Below are 15410 nucleotides of genomic sequence, written 5' to 3' on the forward strand. Positions count from 1 at the left end.
AGGTATTTATAGATCTGATCTTAAAAATATTATTTGCAGTGCTATTGAGATTTTTTCACCCGAATAATGAGATTAAAGCATGTAAAGTTAATTTGCAATGCTACACCCCACATTTTAATGGTTTTCCGGGATCTCTGGCTCAGTTTATCCTAAGATGTCAAATGTAAATAGTTTACTCATTCTATTTTGCTCGATAGTTTCATTTACCCTAGACGAAACTAAATTAGTAGAGAATAACTATGCGGTCTCGATACACGACATGGGAGATCTAATTTCCTCTGAGCATTACTTGCTAAATATACTGCAGAACTTTACCAATGAACTGCAATCGAGAGTGGATACAATCGAATAGTAAGTAGAGTTGGGTACTTTATGTGCGGGGTCTTAATTACTTATACCCCAAGCTATTTGGAAATGGTGGGCTACGATGAAGAAGAGGAGCTGCCCACCGACCCCATAGAGTCCTTTCGGCTCATTCGTCGTCTCTACTCGGACTATTCCAATTGGGTGTGGTATTTGGAGCAGCAGCCTTGGGAGAGTAGGTGATCTGTCAGACCTGAATGGTGGTTATAATATTTACTATTTCATTAGCTTTTGTGGAACACATAATTGCTATTGCTCCGAAAATGCCAACGGAGAAGGACATTGGGGAGGCCATCAGGGGTTTCAAACTCATTCAGATGGTCTACTCCCTGCCAACTCGTGAAGTGGCCGAAGGAGTTTTGCAAAGCATCCATCATAAGTGAGTAATATTTATTTTCTCAATTTTATACATTCATAATTTTTACCAGCACCTCGCTTAATGCAATGGAGTGCTATACCATTGCCAAGGATATGGCCAAGAACAACGAACTTAAGTTTGCCCGGGAGTGGTTAAATGTGGGTGTGGAAAAGTACTTGGAGGACCGGGAAAATGAGGCCTTGTACACCCAGCTTGGGGTACCCCTGGTCAGTTTGTATGAGCTTTTTGTGGAGGTTGAAGATGCACTAGGTGGGATTTGGTATATAAATCAGTCGGTACTGATTATAGAAGGTGATATCCTTTAGGCTCTCGACACTTGGCCTTGAGTGAACTGCAAGCTGCCCTAAAGGAGTGGCCGGAGAAGGTCAGTCTATCAAGGGCTCAATCTCGTTTGGAAATGAAAACTCGGATCGGCAAGGAACCACATATAAAAGTGAGTACTGCAACTCCTAAGTCTAAAATATCTTAACAACTTTTCTACAAACTAGAAAGAAATCGAAATTGGTGCCTATCAGCAATGCTGCTCCTCGGAGTGTCGACCCAATACCAAACTCGTCTGCTTGTACAACTCCACTGCCTCACATTTCCTGCGATATGCTCCTCTCAAGATGGAAATTCTGTCCCTCGATCCCTATATGGTTCTTTATCACGATGTGGTCTCCGAAAGCGATATAGTCAGCATTAAGAACCTGTCGAAGGGTGGTCTTCGGCGAACCAAAACCTTTGACGACAAGGGAGCCTTGAAGGAAGACCCGGGTCGCACCACCAAGGGTTTCTGGTTGAATGATGGGGAAGAAGTGGTCCAGAGAATGGCCCGACTGACTCAGGACATGACCAATTTCGACCTCGAGAAATCCGAGAGCTTTCAGCTAATGAACTACGGAATAGGCGGATACTACGGCACCCATTTCGACTTTTTGGGATTCGCGAAGGTAAGAATGATGCCTTTAATTGGTCACTCTCTATCGATCATCTAAATATAAATGCAGAAGGAAAGCGATCACCCACCCGACCGCATAGCCACAGTCGTGTTTTATGTAAGTATTTCTTGTTTAAAAAAATATTTTTTATCTCTCTCGAAATATTCATTCAAAGTTAAGCCATGTGCCCCAAGGTGGAGCCACAATATTTCCGAATCTTAAAGTCTCGGTTTTCCCCAAGAAGGGCTCTGCACTTCTGTGGTACAATCTTGATCACAAGGGGGTTGGCGATAGAAGGACCGCGCACTCAGCTTGTCCCACCATAGTGGGTTCTAGATGGGGTAAGGACTGAAACCTTATAACTAAACACACCTCCTTAACCCCATTTTCGTAGTTATGACCAAGTGGATAAGGGAAGACAAGCAAGTTTTCAGAAGGCCCTGCTTGAAGAGCATTTAGTTTAAGAGTGGGGCTAGATATTCATCGTTTAAATATGGTAATAAGTCTTAAGTAAGCCAAATTGATTTGTGCCTGCAATTAAAAATGAAATTTATCACGCCTCTTTTTCAAACGTTTTTGTTCTCGAATGTGGAGTTATTTTTCCACTCCAGCCATGTGGTTCGTTGTAAGACTTTCTAGTGTTTTTCTGGCATTAATATTTCCGAAATGGGTCTGTACTACGAAGATGGAAAATTATTTCGATCTCGATTTCCAACTTATGACGGAATTGAGAAGCCATTCTGAGGATTTACAAAACCATATAAGGGTGTTAAATCGGTAAGTACCTTTCATTAGATTAACTATTCAAATACCTTAAACTAGTTTATTGTAAAGTTATATAGACGACAGAAGATCGGAACTAGATAAAGTGGGAAGCGATCCGGAGTATTATTTGAGCAATCCTATTAACAGCTACTCCTTGTTGCACCGCTTGCACTTTGATTGGCCAATTTGGAGAAAACTAATGGAGAAATCTTTGGCTACAGGTAATATTCAACTAGAAGTTCTTCAAAATGCAGTATTAAACCAACTTTTTATATAAATTCCAAGCGCAAATCTTGGAGATGCGGGAGTTGCTAAGCAAGATTCCAAAGAAATACGAGTACATGAGTTCTATCAAAAAAGCCATAGATTTTCATCACCAGGAAGAGGATTATTTGGGATCGTACGAGGGAATTATGGGACAGGAAAGCGAGGTCCCAGAAGAAGGTCCGCTGTTTAGGTAAGAATATACTAAATATATCTTAAGAAGTATTACTAAATTGTTTAATCAAATAGTCCAATGGAATCCCTGGAAATCGCACAGTATGCCTACGACCAGGGGAACTATGTTCAGGCAGAGGACTGGCTAAATACTACACTCAGGGGCTATAGAAATCTCGATCGTGAGGAAAAGGAACTTTATAATATTCTAATCCCTGTCAGTGAGAGTCAGGTGCAGGATCTCTACGAAAAAGTAAAGACAATTAATGGGAAGTTAGTTTGAGTTCGTATGTGTAACTAAAAAAAAAAATAAAAAATACTTCATTCGATCTGCTTTTTGATTTAAGCCATGGCCTAAGTGTGACGAATTTTTATTGGCGATGATAATTATTCCATCGATCATTCTTCAGCTGAGATCGAAAGCATGAAGACTGCCCTTATTGTATTAGCCGGTTTGGTCTTCGCTCATATATCTTTTTGTAGATCCGCCATTCGCCCTGCTTCATCCACTCTTAAGTTGACACACTTTTTACAAATCCATAAAAATTTGGTGGAGCACTTGGAGAACTATATAAAGACGTTGGATTCGAAATTGAAAGTAATCAATGAGTAGGTTATTATCTAGTAAGGTGAATAGCAGTCTAGTCAGTTTTTCCCAGAGCCCTTGTCGACTTGGCGACATATCACATTCAGTTTGAGGATGACAAATTGGCAATCATATCAAGTCCAGTGGGCAGTTACTCCTTGATTCATCACATGCAATCCGATTGGACTCATTGGCAGCTCTTTCTGCAGGAGGAGCCAGGAAAAGGTATTAAAGTCTCCTAACTATAAGTCTTTAATTGCTCTGGAATCACAGATGAACTGGAATCCCTCATGTCCAAAACAAAGTATCTACCCATGGAAGAAGACGTATCAGAAGTCTGTCAGGGCATTTCGAGCATTATAAACGCTTATTATTTACTTCCCAAGGACATTGCAAGAGGATCCTTTTTAGGAAAGCAATACATGTATGATATCTAGTTACTTCCAATTAATAGAATGTCATGTTCATCTAGAAAAACTTTTATTAGGTACTCATTGTCTCCTCTTGATTGCCTTCGGATGGCAGATTACAGTATAGCTAATAAAGACTTGGAGAAGTCCAAGCAGTGGCTTCAGGTGGCTATTTCTATACTAGAAAATCCAAGTTATATTGAACCTCTTTCTCCACTTCCGCACGTGAGTATCGCCAATGTGTACCTAAAACTAGCAGAAGTTTTTGTAAAACAACGTAAGTAATATCATCAAAAACGAAAATGTTGAGGTGTTCCTAATTTATGTAGTTTCTTAGGAAAATGGCAAAAAGCTATTGAGACTGTTGAGTTCGCTTTGAAAACATATCCTCGAAATGCAAAACTGCTTAGAATGCAAGAACATTTAAGCTTTCAGATTCTGCTAGATCCACCCTCTTTTACGGATTCGTATATTGGAAGTAAAAGGCATCGGTTTCAAGGAAACAAGAACCTATATTGTTTTTACCACATCAGGAATGGGTTTGACAACCGTTTTCTCCCCCCGATTAAGGCAGAAATTATCCTTCTTGATCCCTTCTTTGTAATTTACCATGATGGTCATCAATAGTAAATCACTTTTAGTTTTGGTATACTAATAAAGATATTATTTAAAGAGAAATAAATAAACGATTAAATTAGAATATTAGTTTCTCAACAGATGGGAAATCATCGAAGGCCGAAGCATGGCCTTCTGAACTCTTGTCCACTATCCTCTATAAACTTGCTTACAACTGCAAAGGTACAAAAATTATAAATAACATTGAATAAAAATATAAACGTTACAAACCCCATTTGGAACCCACGATGACGGGACAGCCAGTATGTGTGGTGTCCAATTGATTATTACCCTTGTGGTCCAAATTGAACCAGAAGAGGGCCGATCCGAACTTTGGAAAGACCGTGATGTTAAGACTTGGGAAAAGGGTAGCCCCACCTTGAGTGACATTACTTAACTGTAGGAAAAAAATTTGATGAGAAGACCTAAAGCTAAACCTATTTCACACTTGCATAAAAGATTGCTGTAGCCATTCGATCGGCAGTTCCTTGGAATCTGACGTTCTCGGCAAGCTTCAAGTCCATATGCGTCTCAAAGAAGCCGCCCAGCCCATAGTTGATGACCTGGAACAGCTCCGCGTGGTTCATATCCAACCCAGTTGCATCTCCCAAGCGTTCAGTTATTTTCAAGGTTGCCTCATTATAGCTATTCTCATACCAAACTGACTTTGAAAATCGCGATGAGCCCACCACAAAGTCCTGCACCTCGCCACTGTAATAGTTGGATGGCAAAATGTGCTCCTTGCTAGAAGACCGAATCAAAGCACTTTCCTTTGGGGAGATCATACCGTGAAGGAGCGATATGAAAGGATCGACAGAGAGTATCTCCGTTTTGATGGGGGCCAGTCGCAGGAATGGGGAGGTTGCATGGTTGTAGAAGCAGTGTAGTTTTTTGAGTTTTGGGGATAGTTTACAGCGACCACTGCAACAGTTTGACAACTGAGCGCGATCGTAGGCCTCGTACTCCTCATCTTGCTTGAAAGTATCTGCCCCTCTTTCAGGAGAATTAAGAACAACTTTTTCGTAAGAACGATATTCCTGATATATTTCCGGGTCGTCGGGCGACTCTTTCAGGGCCATCTGATAGGCTTTAACGGCACCATCATGATTTTCTAAAGGGAAGTAAGGGATGTCGAAGCCTCTACTACCTACAAGTTATACTCACGCAGCTCTGCCCGCAATTGTCCCAGCTCTCTATAAAGATCCGCCTTCTTAGGTCCTCTTAGAGACTGCATTTCCACTTGAGGATTTGGTCGATCATGGGCCTCAATGCCTGCCAGAATCCATTGCTCCGCAGATGGCAAGTAGTTTCGGTATATCCTACTCCAAGCCAACTCCAGGCAATCTATGGCTGTTAGTGAGGAGCTAATAGTCGGTTATCGCTTTCACATTAACCAGGAATAGCCTACACACCTGTATTGCACTTCATCGAGCAGGCCATTGGCTATATCACTCGCCAAAAGTTGGTAAGTCCCCTGCATTCTGGTAACGCCATCAGCGGCGTCCATAAAGTCTCGTTCCTGTGGCATAGACGATTTTCGAGACTGCATATAAGCAAGTTGGTCTAAAAGAAGAGGATTACAGGAAGAGAATAAAATCTGGTGCGTTAAAGGTGCATTACGAACCCAAGCCCACAGGCTTCCCCAGATACTCATGCCACATCAACCAATCAGCCTGCATATGACGCATGAAGGAGTAGGTGAAGAAAGGGTTGTCCAAAGAATTCTTTCTTTTCCTTGGTATTTCCTTCATCTGTCGAATCCCCCTTCAAGGCTTTCGTAAGCTCTGGTACAGAATGTTAGTCTCTTGCACTCACCTCCTAATGGTTTCGGCTTTACGGGAAAGCTGTTCCTTATGGTTTTCCAAATTTTTAATCAGATCGTCTTCCATTTTCAGTAGTTCATCCATATTGACCACAGATCTGGAATATCGCTGTTCGGTACTTGCCTCCAATACCTGAGAAAGACTTGGCCCGCGAAAAAGAATACCCACTAACAGCAGTCTATAGATGAGCATTCTGATTTTCGCGTGCTGAAACTAAAATTGGAAAGTAATTCCCAGAACGTTAACTAATGTTTTTAGTGCATTTGTAATCGAATTAGTTTTACCTGAAGAACATTATCCATAACTAAGTATATTATGGAGTAATTACTAATAATATTTCACCGAAGAAGTTTTTTATTATTAAAGCCAAAATGAACTAAATATAATAGTAAAGTTAAATTAAAAGCCTTTCAGCAGATTTTAAGTATTTAGCTTTGGAAATCGAGTCAATGCAGGGCCTTCTGAACTCTTGTCCCACATCTGTGATCCACTTACTCACAACTGCGAAGGTTCAAACAACCATAGTTATGTGCAAAGCTAGCAATTTTTTTTATACAAACCCCATTTGGAGCCCACGATGACCGGGCATCCTGTGTGCAGGGTATCCATGGCGTCATCACCCTTGAAGTCCAGGTTGTACCAGAAGAGCACCGATCCCTTCTTGGGAAACACCGTGAGGTTGAGATGTGGGAAATGGGTGCCACCTCCTTGGGGGACATCATTTAGCTAAAAAGGAGTTGAAATGTTATATGATATTGGAATTCTTTAGAAACCAGAATACCAACATAGAAGAGTGCGGTAGCTATGCGATCTCGGGTTCCGTTGAATCGGGATTCGTTCGAGAGCAGCATGTCTATATGTGTCTCGAAGTAGCCCCCCAACCCGTAGTTCATGACCTGGAAGAACTCCGCATGGTACATATCCAGGCCAGTGGCCTCTCCCAAGCGCTTGGCTATCATCCGGGTCGCGTTGTTGAAGCCGTTGGGACACCAAACAGACTTGGAGGTTCGTGAGCTGGCGACCTTGTACTCCCCCTTGGGGGCATCGACCGAGACTATGGCGGAGGGCAGCAAGTGTTTCTTGGTCGAAGATCGTATGAGAGCACTCTCCTTTTCTAAGACCATGTCGTGTAGGAACGCCACGAAGGGTTCGATCGAGAGAATCTCCGTTTTGATGGGGGATATCCGCAGGAAAGGGGCAGTTACATGGTTGTACACGCAATAAAGCCTCCTCAGTTTGCGGACAACCTCGCAGCGACCACTACAACATTCTGGCAAAAACTGAAGGTCATCAACCTGGTCTTCTTCATCTTCTGGTTCGATTCCTGATGGTGGTAGAGCTCTCCGCTCCAAGTTGAGATACTCCTTAAATATGTCCGAGTCATGGGGCGAGTGTTTGAGGGCAGTCTGATAGGATTGCAGGGCACCCGTGAGATTTTCTTAAAGGCATAACACTGTCTTCCCATTCTGAATCACTTTGACATTGATCTCCTTACTCACCCAGCTCCTTTTGCACCTTTCCCTGGGTTCTGTAGAACTCTGATTTTACTGGACCCCTTAGCAACTGCATCTCTGTTTGAGCACCCTCCCCATCGTCAGCTTCAAGACCTGGAAGAATCCATGTCTCGGCATCTAACAACCACCCTTCACCCAACAGATGCTTGGCCATCGCTAGGCAATCAATGGATGCCAAGGAAGAGCTGAGAAGTGGAGAGCAATAGAGGACTATCTTGATTAGGAAACACTTACTTGTATTGCACACCATCTAGCAAGCCCCTGGCTACGTCATTAGATGACATATTATACGTAGCTTGCAGTTTTCTTAGCCCCTCAGCTGCATCGAAAAAGTCATGGTCCTGTGGCAATTTAGACTTGATTGAATTTGCATAGGCCACTTGCTCTGGAAAAGATACTCTCAAGTAGGAAAAATACCAAAATAGAACTACCAACCTTGACCAACAGGCTTTTCCAGGAACAATTGCCACATTAACCAGTCCGATTGCATGTGTCGAATGAGGGAGTAACTCTCTAAGGGATTGAACACATGTGTCCCAGATGATCTATAAGCCCGGTGCCTTTTCCTCATCTGGTAGATTCCCCTTTAGAGCTACAGTGCCTTAAATGCCTTGATTGTTTGTATAGACGTTGCCACTCACCATCGTATGGTTTTGGCCTTTCGCGAGAGATATTCAGCGAAGTTTTCCAGATTGCGAGCCAAATATCCCTCCAATAGTAGCAATTCGTCCATAGTCTCCACAGACCTCGAATAGCGCTGTACGGTGTCCTCCTCCAGCACCTGCTCCGCACCCAGGGTCTGGAAAATTATTCCGAGAAGCACCAAACAGCCGATCAGCATTCTGCAACCCACTGTATCGTAAAGGCAGGAAAGAAAACTAACAGACCTTTCGTAAGTTTTTCCATAATTAAATTTATTCGGCTATTAGTTTCGCCTTTAACTACAATTTGTATTGTTCCTTACTTACAGTTCGTATATTAAAAACAGTCAAATGGAAGACATTTCTAAGCACTTCTTAAAGAAGTTTAATGTGCATAATAGGCTAGATAATGAGCCTTTCTATGGATGGTAGATGCATCGTGTCTGAACTCTCTTTGACACAGGGCCTTTTGAACTCTTGTCCTTGATCGTCTATCCACTTGCTCATGACTGAAAAGTGTAAGAAATAGCATATGAATATGAAGAGATCTCAATTATCTTGCTACAAACCCCATTTTGAGCCCACGATGACAGGACAGCCGGTGTGCATAGCTCGGAGTTGCTGATTGCCCTTCGTGTCCAAATTGTACCAGAAGAGCGCCGCTCCAAACTTTGGAAAAACAGTGATGTTTAGTCCAGGGAAATAGGTGCCCCCTCCTTGTGGAACGTCACTCAGCTGGAAGTTAGAAAAAATTGTTTTTGAAGAAGAAGAAGGCCTAAAACCGTGTTCTCCGACCATCAAATTTACGATACTCTCTTAAAAAATTAAAAATTAAAATGATTTATAATGTTCTCCTGGTATGATTTTTATCTTTTTTTATAAACAGGGGATCCGGCACACTCGTTAAAAGCCCGATAGTGTGAAGCTGATAAGAAGTTTTGAAAAGAATTAAGAATCTACGGTGTACATAGTCTTGAAATTTTAGAAGAACGTAATAATAATACAAAAACAAGAAGTATTGAAATTAAATATATCTCGACCCGTTTGGGCTTTTTTTTAACGATTCAACCGGTTTTTTTTGGGTGAACAGTTGATTTTGGTTTTATATATAGCTGGCATATATATACGGATTTCGCGACAAAAGCTTAGCTATAATCTTGAGCACGCTACTGAGTTTGAGTTCAGTTCTATTTTCGCATTCGCTGGAACTACAATTCGCAGATTAACCAATATGACTTCGCGGATCTTGTTGCCTTTTCTGGGACTTTTGGCCCTGAAACTGATATACCTCGTCGACAGTGCCAGTGGAGCAGCAAGTAGCTCAACTGCTGAACTAAACAGTAAAGTAATTTCCATGGAAGACACTATTAAGGAGCTGCAGAGTAAGTTAGATCTGGCGGAAGTTCAAATAAAATGCAAGGAAGATATAATAAAGGAAAAGAATGATAGTCTTGACGCGATTACCAACTTGCGAAATCAGTTAGCTGTTTCGGATTGCCAAAATCAAATTAAAGATCTAACATATACAAAAGATAAAGAAATGACGGAAACTGTTAGAAACTTAAATGGACGCTTGGAAAATGCAGAAGATCAAGTGAGAATCAAAGAAGACCAACTGAAATTAAAAGTCAAGGAAATTGCGGATACAACAGAAATGCTTAAAAGCAAAGAGGAACTTATACAATCAAAGGACATGCAAATCCTTGAGCTAAGAGACAAGGTGAACTCCATGACAGTTACTATTAGCCACTTGCAGAGTCGCTTGGTTGAAACAGAAGATGAAATTATAACGAAAAATGTGCTCTTGAATGTCAAAAACAGGGAAATCATTGAAAAAACTGAGAGCCTGAGGAACAAAGATGACATCATTCAAATAAAAGAAATTGAAATCAGAGAAAAAATTGAACAAATTAGGAATCTAGGGGAAGAAAAGAACAGAAAAGAAAACCAAGTAAAGTCTACTTGGTTGACCATCCAAAGGCGTCAAGATGGCTCTGTGGACTTCAACAGAAGCTGGGCAGATTACAGGAAAGGATTTGGAAATTCAACAGGAGAGTTTTTCATCGGGCTGGAGAAGCTGCACCAGCTGACTAAGGATAATCCTCACCAACTATACATCAAGCTTCGCAAAGAAGGTGGAGAATCTGCGTTCCTTTACTATGACAACTTCCGAATCGGAACCGAGCACCAGTTTTATGAGCTAAGAAGTCTGGGAAAGTATGCGGGGCCACCCAACGTCCAGGATTCCTTAAGAATCCACCACAGACAGAAGTTTTCCACATTTGACAAAGACAATGACAATGCCAGCACTTTCAATTGCGCCGAACACTACGCTAGTGGTTGGTGGTACAATAATTGCAGATCTAGGTATAATGAAGCTATGAGCTATTTTAAATTGCATTTCTAACAGATTTTTCATCGCAGCGATCTTAATGGAAAATACCCCGATGATGTCTTTTGGAATTCCTTCGGTAACTGCAACTTTGCAGAAATGATGATTAAGCCGAAGCCCTTATGATCTTTGGTTGGAAATGAAGATGGAAAATAAATGTAATATTATACAGAAATGGTTATAGAGTTTCCCCTTCTACTCTAATTGTAAGATTATTAGATGTTCAAATAACTTACATAGAAAAGAGTGGTAGCCAATCGATCAACGTATCCCACCTGGAACCGGTCTTCATCCGAAAGAAACAAGTCGTAATGGGTTTCAAAGAAGCCTCCTATGCCGTAGTTCATGACCTGGAAAGGTTCCGAGCGGTTCATATCCAGACCAGTTGCCTCCTCCAAGCGTTGGCTGAGCCTTGAAGTCACCTCGTTGCCATCGCTATCCAGCCACACTGCCTTTGAAGTGCGGAATTTCCCGACCAGATAGTTGTCTGGATCGTCGGGGTTGGCTGTTAAGGAAGGCACCATGAGACTCTTACTGGAAGATCGAATTAAAGCACTCTCCTTTGGGGAGACCATGTCATGGAGGATGGCCATGAAGGGGTCAAGCGAGAGGATCTCCGTTTTGATGGGGGAAAGTACCAGGAACGGAGCGGTGGCGTGGTTGTACACACAATACAGTCTTTTCAGTTCGCTGCGCCTCTCGCAGTGACCACTGCAACAGGGCGGCAATTGCATTTTTTCAATATCATCCTTTGGTACCTTTTCAATCGGTTCGGCTAGTAATATCGTTAGGGCTTTAGTTCTTAAGTTTTTGTATTCATGGAATGTTTCCACATCATGGGGGGCGAGTTTTAGGGCAGCCTCATAAGCTTCCAAGGCCTCTTTTTGTTTTCCTACCATCGATAGATTTTCATCCTGAACTAACACATTTAGATTTCATATTTTTTACTCACCCTGCTCTGTTAGCACTTTTCCCAGGTCTCTATAGAGTTTTGCCTTTGTTGGCCCCGTCAGTAAGTGCATCTCTGTTTTAGAAGCTTTACGATCCTGGGTTTCTATACCTGCCAAAATCCACTGCTCTGCATATGACCATCGCAATTGCCTCATCAAGTGATGGGCCACTGCAAGGCTATCAATGGATTCCAGTGAAGAGCTAATATTTAAGGCTTTTATCAACTTTCCCGTTTAAAAGCGATTTTAAAACTTACTTGTATTGCACACCATTTAGCAAACCGCTGGCTATGTCTTTGGATAACAAGCCGTAGGTTTTTTGTACTCTTCTAATGGCATCAGCAGCATCATAGAAGTCATAGTCCTGCGGCAAGCTCTCCTTTGTGGCGTTTAAAAATTCCAATTGCTCTGGAGTAGGGACTGTAAAGAACTGAAGAACAAATTTAAGGGAGCTACGAACCCAGACCCACGGGCCTTTCCAGATATTCCAGCCACATCAACCAATCAGCCTGCATATGACGTATGAGGGAGAAAGTGCTAGGAGAACCGTTCCGTAATATATTTTCCTTCTGATGTAGCTCCTCCATCTGGCGGATTCCCCTTTAAGGATTACTCTCTAGAGAGACTCTAGTATAGACTTTTGACCTCTTTAACTCACCACCTTATGATTTTGGCTTTCTGGGAGAGCACAACTGTGTACCTTTCTAAATTTTGTACCAGATCTTCCTCTGTTTTCAATAGGTCGTCCATATTCACCACGGACCTTGAATGCCGATTTTGAGAGGCGTCATTGTTAACAATGATCACAATTAAGGAAAGGAAACCCAGCAGTTTACAAATCTGCATTCTGCATCCCACAACATTAATGTTTCTCTAAGCAAGAAAACCTGCCAAGATATATTTTAATTACCTTTTTATGGGTGTTAGTCACACTTCAATTTATAATTTGGCATGCTTTTTGCGGACTTTGTAAGTAGCTGGGGACTCCCTACTCCAATACATCATAAGTATCTTTTAGCTACAGAATCTTCTTCAATGATAATCCCTCTTTCATCTTCTGCGTGCTTACCGTATCCATATGAATAAGACCCACATTAGTTATTATGTAAGCAAAACCAGTTGCGGCTCATCGAACCCGGCACTTTCTTAGCTTGCGTGTGACAACAGGTTTTCGATCGACTGAAGACCCTTAGTTCTTAAAGCTTATGTCATATTCTAAGAGGTCAAATGCCGGAATTAGTAGGCATCGAAGAGCTCTCGGGAGCGGATCTTGGTCAGAATGGCATCCCCGGTGCTTTGCGTACTTCTCTTGGTGATCCACCAACTATTTTTCTGCGTTTCAGGAGCGGAGTTCTATTCCTCCGTTCACGAAATGACCAAAGTTTTTGGATATGAACAGAAAATGCTCCAGCAAATCCAGAAGTTCGTAGCAGAAAACCAGGGAAAATTGGATTTTCTAAGAGCGTAAGTAGGATTTTAAATGGAATGTTAGTTTTCGAAGATAATCTTATCAATATACTATTTAGTCGTCTGCGAGAGTTCGAGACTGAGCGAAATGAGGCCCGCGAGTGGGGTCCAGCATATTTCGACAGTCCTCTGAATCAATATTTGCTAAATAAAAGGCTGACGGTAGATTGGCAGAGAGTGGAAAACCTCATGGAGACTTCGACAGGCGAAAGTGGGTAGCGAATGGATAGATTGTAAGGTTTGTGATTATTAATGGTATTCTACCTCCAGAATCCCTGAATCGCCTGAGGAAGCTACGAAATCGAGACACGATGCCCGATAAAAAAGAACTAGAGGGAGCTATGGATGGACTACTAAGATTGCAGTATGTTTATAGACTGAAGGCCAAGGACTTGGCCAGGGGAATTCTGGATGGCGTGGATTACGGGTGATTACATTACCTCTAATCATCACTCATCGAACTTGATGGATTGTTTTTTAACCTTAGCACCCAATTGAACTCGGAGCACTGTGTGGATATAGCTAGGTTGGCTCTTAGGGATCAGCACCCCAGATTGGCCCACTCCTGGCTACTAGAGGCCAACGATCGCTTGACTGGAGGAAAAAAGGAAAGCGAACTCAAGCCCCAGATCCTGGCTCTTCTGGTGCAGGCCAAGAAGGAGCTGGAGGACTTTCGGGGACTGAGGGAAACCTACCAGGAGCTAATCCAAATCCAGCCAGCCAGTGAGGACCATGCCAGGAATTACGAGAGTTTCTTGGCGTCTCTGGGAGAAAATGCCTTCTTAAACGAAAGCAAGCCTATCCTGGAACATGCTGTAAGGAACGTTCTTCAGAGATTTTGAATTTCTTCTTATTTTCTATAACATACCCAGCCCCTTCCTGAGGATGATGACCTGGTGAGTGAGTTCGACGCCTTCAGCCTCACCTGCAGTGGCCACTGGAAACTTACCCCCAAGGAGCAACGCCATCTTCGCTGTGGCTACGTCACTGAGACGCATCCCTTCCTATGGATAGCTCCCCTCAAGGCGGAGGAACTCTTCCAGGATCCCCTGCTGGTCCTATACCACGATGTCATATACCAGAGCGAAATCGATGTTATAAGGCAGCTGACCAACAACAGGCTGATTAGGGCCACCATAACGAGCACCAACGAATCGCTGGTGTCCAATGTGAGAACCAGCCAGTTCACCTTCATTCCAGTCACAGCCCACAAGGTTCTGGCCACCATTGACCAGCGGGTGGCGGACATGAGCAACATGAACATGAAGTACGCGGAGGATCACCAGTTTGCCAACTACGGAATCGGAGGGCACTACGGGCAGCACATGGACTGGTTCAACCCCACAGCTGTAAGTTGGGGAACTACTATTGTGGTATTTGATATAGTAAAATATATTTCCTACTTGTTAGTTTGAAAATGGACTGGTCGGGTCTCCCGAAATGGGCAATCGTATTGCCACCGTGCTGTTTTATGTGAGTAAACTGAATATGAGGAATACCCATATTATAGGCCCTTTTACTGATGTAATTGGTTACATTAAAATCTTAACTATTCACAGCTTTCGGATGTAGAACAAGGTGGAGGCACTGCGTTTCCCCAAATAAGGCAACTCTTAAAGCCTAAGAAATATGCAGGTATATTTTAAAATAGTTTATTTATATTTTTCATTTATTTTTTAATTTATAATTTAATTTATTTACTAATTTATTTATTTACTAATTTTCTTTCTCCAGCTGCCTTTTGGCATAATCTTCATGCCTCTGGAGTGGGAGATGTTCGTACGCAACATGGCGCCTGTCCCATCATCGCTGGTTCTAAGTGGGGTATGCGCTAAGGAATAACTAGAACACTTTATTTATAAGATATCTTTAATCCTATGCTTCTTTTTTATAGTTCAAAACCGCTGGATCCGTGAGCATGATCAATCTGATCGTCGACCTTGTGAACTTTGGGACGATTCCTTAGCCACACTGGCCCAGATTTTGGAACTCAAAAAACGAATTGAGGCGCAATCAGCTTCTAGTTAAGTTAGGTTTAAGTTAAGTTTAAGACCAAAATAAACATAATATACCTTTAATATATTTATACTTACTCATACCTACGTTCTTAAGGAGCACCTTCCACAACCTTCCCCCCAATAAACACA

The 15410-nt window shown here is 42.1% G+C and overlaps 8 protein-coding genes across 12 annotated transcripts; 5 read left to right on the forward strand and 3 right to left on the reverse strand.

Moving 5' to 3' along the window:
* Positions 1-162: 162 nt before the first annotated feature.
* Positions 163-2227, forward strand: LOC108025132 (prolyl 4-hydroxylase subunit alpha-2). The gene is made up of 9 exons (XM_044090868.2): positions 163-351; positions 405-538; positions 592-742; positions 792-991; positions 1048-1175; positions 1231-1674; positions 1732-1779; positions 1838-2003; positions 2057-2227. The coding sequence occupies exons 1-9, from the start codon at positions 260-262 to the stop codon at positions 2119-2121; spliced, it is 1428 nt and encodes a 475-aa protein (XP_043946803.1). The 5' UTR covers positions 163-259; the 3' UTR covers positions 2122-2227.
* Positions 2228-2251: 24 nt separating this feature from the next.
* Positions 2252-3194, forward strand: LOC108025142 (uncharacterized). The gene is made up of 4 exons (XM_017095414.2): positions 2252-2439; positions 2497-2648; positions 2713-2884; positions 2941-3194. The coding sequence occupies exons 1-4, from the start codon at positions 2276-2278 to the stop codon at positions 3146-3148; spliced, it is 696 nt and encodes a 231-aa protein (XP_016950903.1). The 5' UTR covers positions 2252-2275; the 3' UTR covers positions 3149-3194.
* A 94-nt stretch (positions 3195-3288) lies between these two features.
* Positions 3289-4158, forward strand: LOC108025007 (prolyl 4-hydroxylase subunit alpha-2-like). Its single transcript, XM_050889002.1, has 4 exons — positions 3289-3474; positions 3525-3676; positions 3725-3875; positions 3939-4158. Exons 1-4 carry the CDS (start codon positions 3290-3292, stop codon positions 4144-4146), a joined length of 696 nt encoding a protein of 231 aa, XP_050744959.1. The 5' UTR covers position 3289; the 3' UTR covers positions 4147-4158.
* A 338-nt stretch (positions 4159-4496) lies between these two features.
* Positions 4497-6496, reverse strand: LOC108025006 (prolyl 4-hydroxylase subunit alpha-1-like). 4 transcript variants are annotated; one of them, XM_050888999.1, is made up of 7 exons: positions 6292-6496; positions 6101-6227; positions 5889-6039; positions 5641-5840; positions 4929-5587; positions 4708-4873; positions 4497-4651 (listed from the first exon to the last, which is right to left on the reverse strand). In XM_050888999.1, exons 2-7 carry the CDS (start codon positions 6225-6227, stop codon positions 4587-4589), a joined length of 1368 nt encoding a protein of 455 aa, XP_050744956.1. In that variant the 5' UTR covers positions 6292-6496; the 3' UTR covers positions 4497-4586. The 4 variants fall into 4 exon arrangements, with proteins under 4 accessions (XP_050744956.1, XP_016950751.1, XP_050744958.1 ...); XM_017095262.2 differs by having other exon boundaries at positions 6101-6240; XM_050889001.1 differs by lacking the exon at positions 6101-6227 and having other exon boundaries at positions 5641-5826.
* A 139-nt stretch (positions 6497-6635) lies between these two features.
* LOC108025111 (prolyl 4-hydroxylase subunit alpha-1-like) lies at positions 6636-8660 on the reverse strand. Of its 2 annotated transcripts, XM_017095376.3 has the most exons (7): positions 8455-8660; positions 8249-8397; positions 8048-8198; positions 7799-7998; positions 7085-7737; positions 6860-7025; positions 6636-6800 (listed from the first exon to the last, which is right to left on the reverse strand). In XM_017095376.3, exons 1-7 carry the CDS (start codon positions 8652-8654, stop codon positions 6694-6696), a joined length of 1626 nt encoding a protein of 541 aa, XP_016950865.1. In that variant the 5' UTR covers positions 8655-8660; the 3' UTR covers positions 6636-6693. The 2 variants fall into 2 exon arrangements, with proteins under 2 accessions (XP_016950865.1, XP_050744938.1); XM_050888981.1 differs by lacking the exons at positions 8249-8397; positions 8455-8660 and having other exon boundaries at positions 7799-7969; positions 8048-8188.
* Positions 8661-8701: 41 nt separating this feature from the next.
* On the reverse strand, positions 8702-12662 carry LOC108025064 (prolyl 4-hydroxylase subunit alpha-1). The gene is made up of 7 exons (XM_017095322.3): positions 12455-12662; positions 12257-12396; positions 12054-12204; positions 11799-11998; positions 11083-11738; positions 9024-9189; positions 8702-8963 (listed from the first exon to the last, which is right to left on the reverse strand). The coding sequence occupies exons 1-7, from the start codon at positions 12640-12642 to the stop codon at positions 8857-8859; spliced, it is 1608 nt and encodes a 535-aa protein (XP_016950811.1). The 5' UTR covers positions 12643-12662; the 3' UTR covers positions 8702-8856.
* Positions 8902-10987, forward strand: LOC108025063 (angiopoietin-1-like). The gene has a single exon (XM_017095321.3). It carries the CDS (start codon positions 9686-9688, stop codon positions 10859-10861), a length of 1176 nt encoding a protein of 391 aa, XP_016950810.1. The 5' UTR covers positions 8902-9685; the 3' UTR covers positions 10862-10987.
* Positions 12663-13058: 396 nt separating the features above from the next.
* On the forward strand, positions 13059-15334 carry LOC108025005 (prolyl 4-hydroxylase subunit alpha-2). The gene is made up of 9 exons (XM_017095261.3): positions 13059-13260; positions 13323-13474; positions 13534-13690; positions 13751-14078; positions 14136-14612; positions 14674-14736; positions 14823-14898; positions 14998-15087; positions 15158-15334. Exons 1-9 carry the CDS (start codon positions 13076-13078, stop codon positions 15289-15291), a joined length of 1662 nt encoding a protein of 553 aa, XP_016950750.1. The 5' UTR covers positions 13059-13075; the 3' UTR covers positions 15292-15334.
* Positions 15335-15410: the final 76 nt, after the last annotated feature.

The sequence above is a fragment of the Drosophila biarmipes genome, chromosome 3R, assembly GCF_025231255.1.
Source record: "Drosophila biarmipes strain raj3 chromosome 3R, RU_DBia_V1.1, whole genome shotgun sequence".
Lineage (NCBI taxonomy): Eukaryota > Metazoa > Arthropoda > Insecta > Diptera > Drosophilidae > Drosophila > Drosophila biarmipes.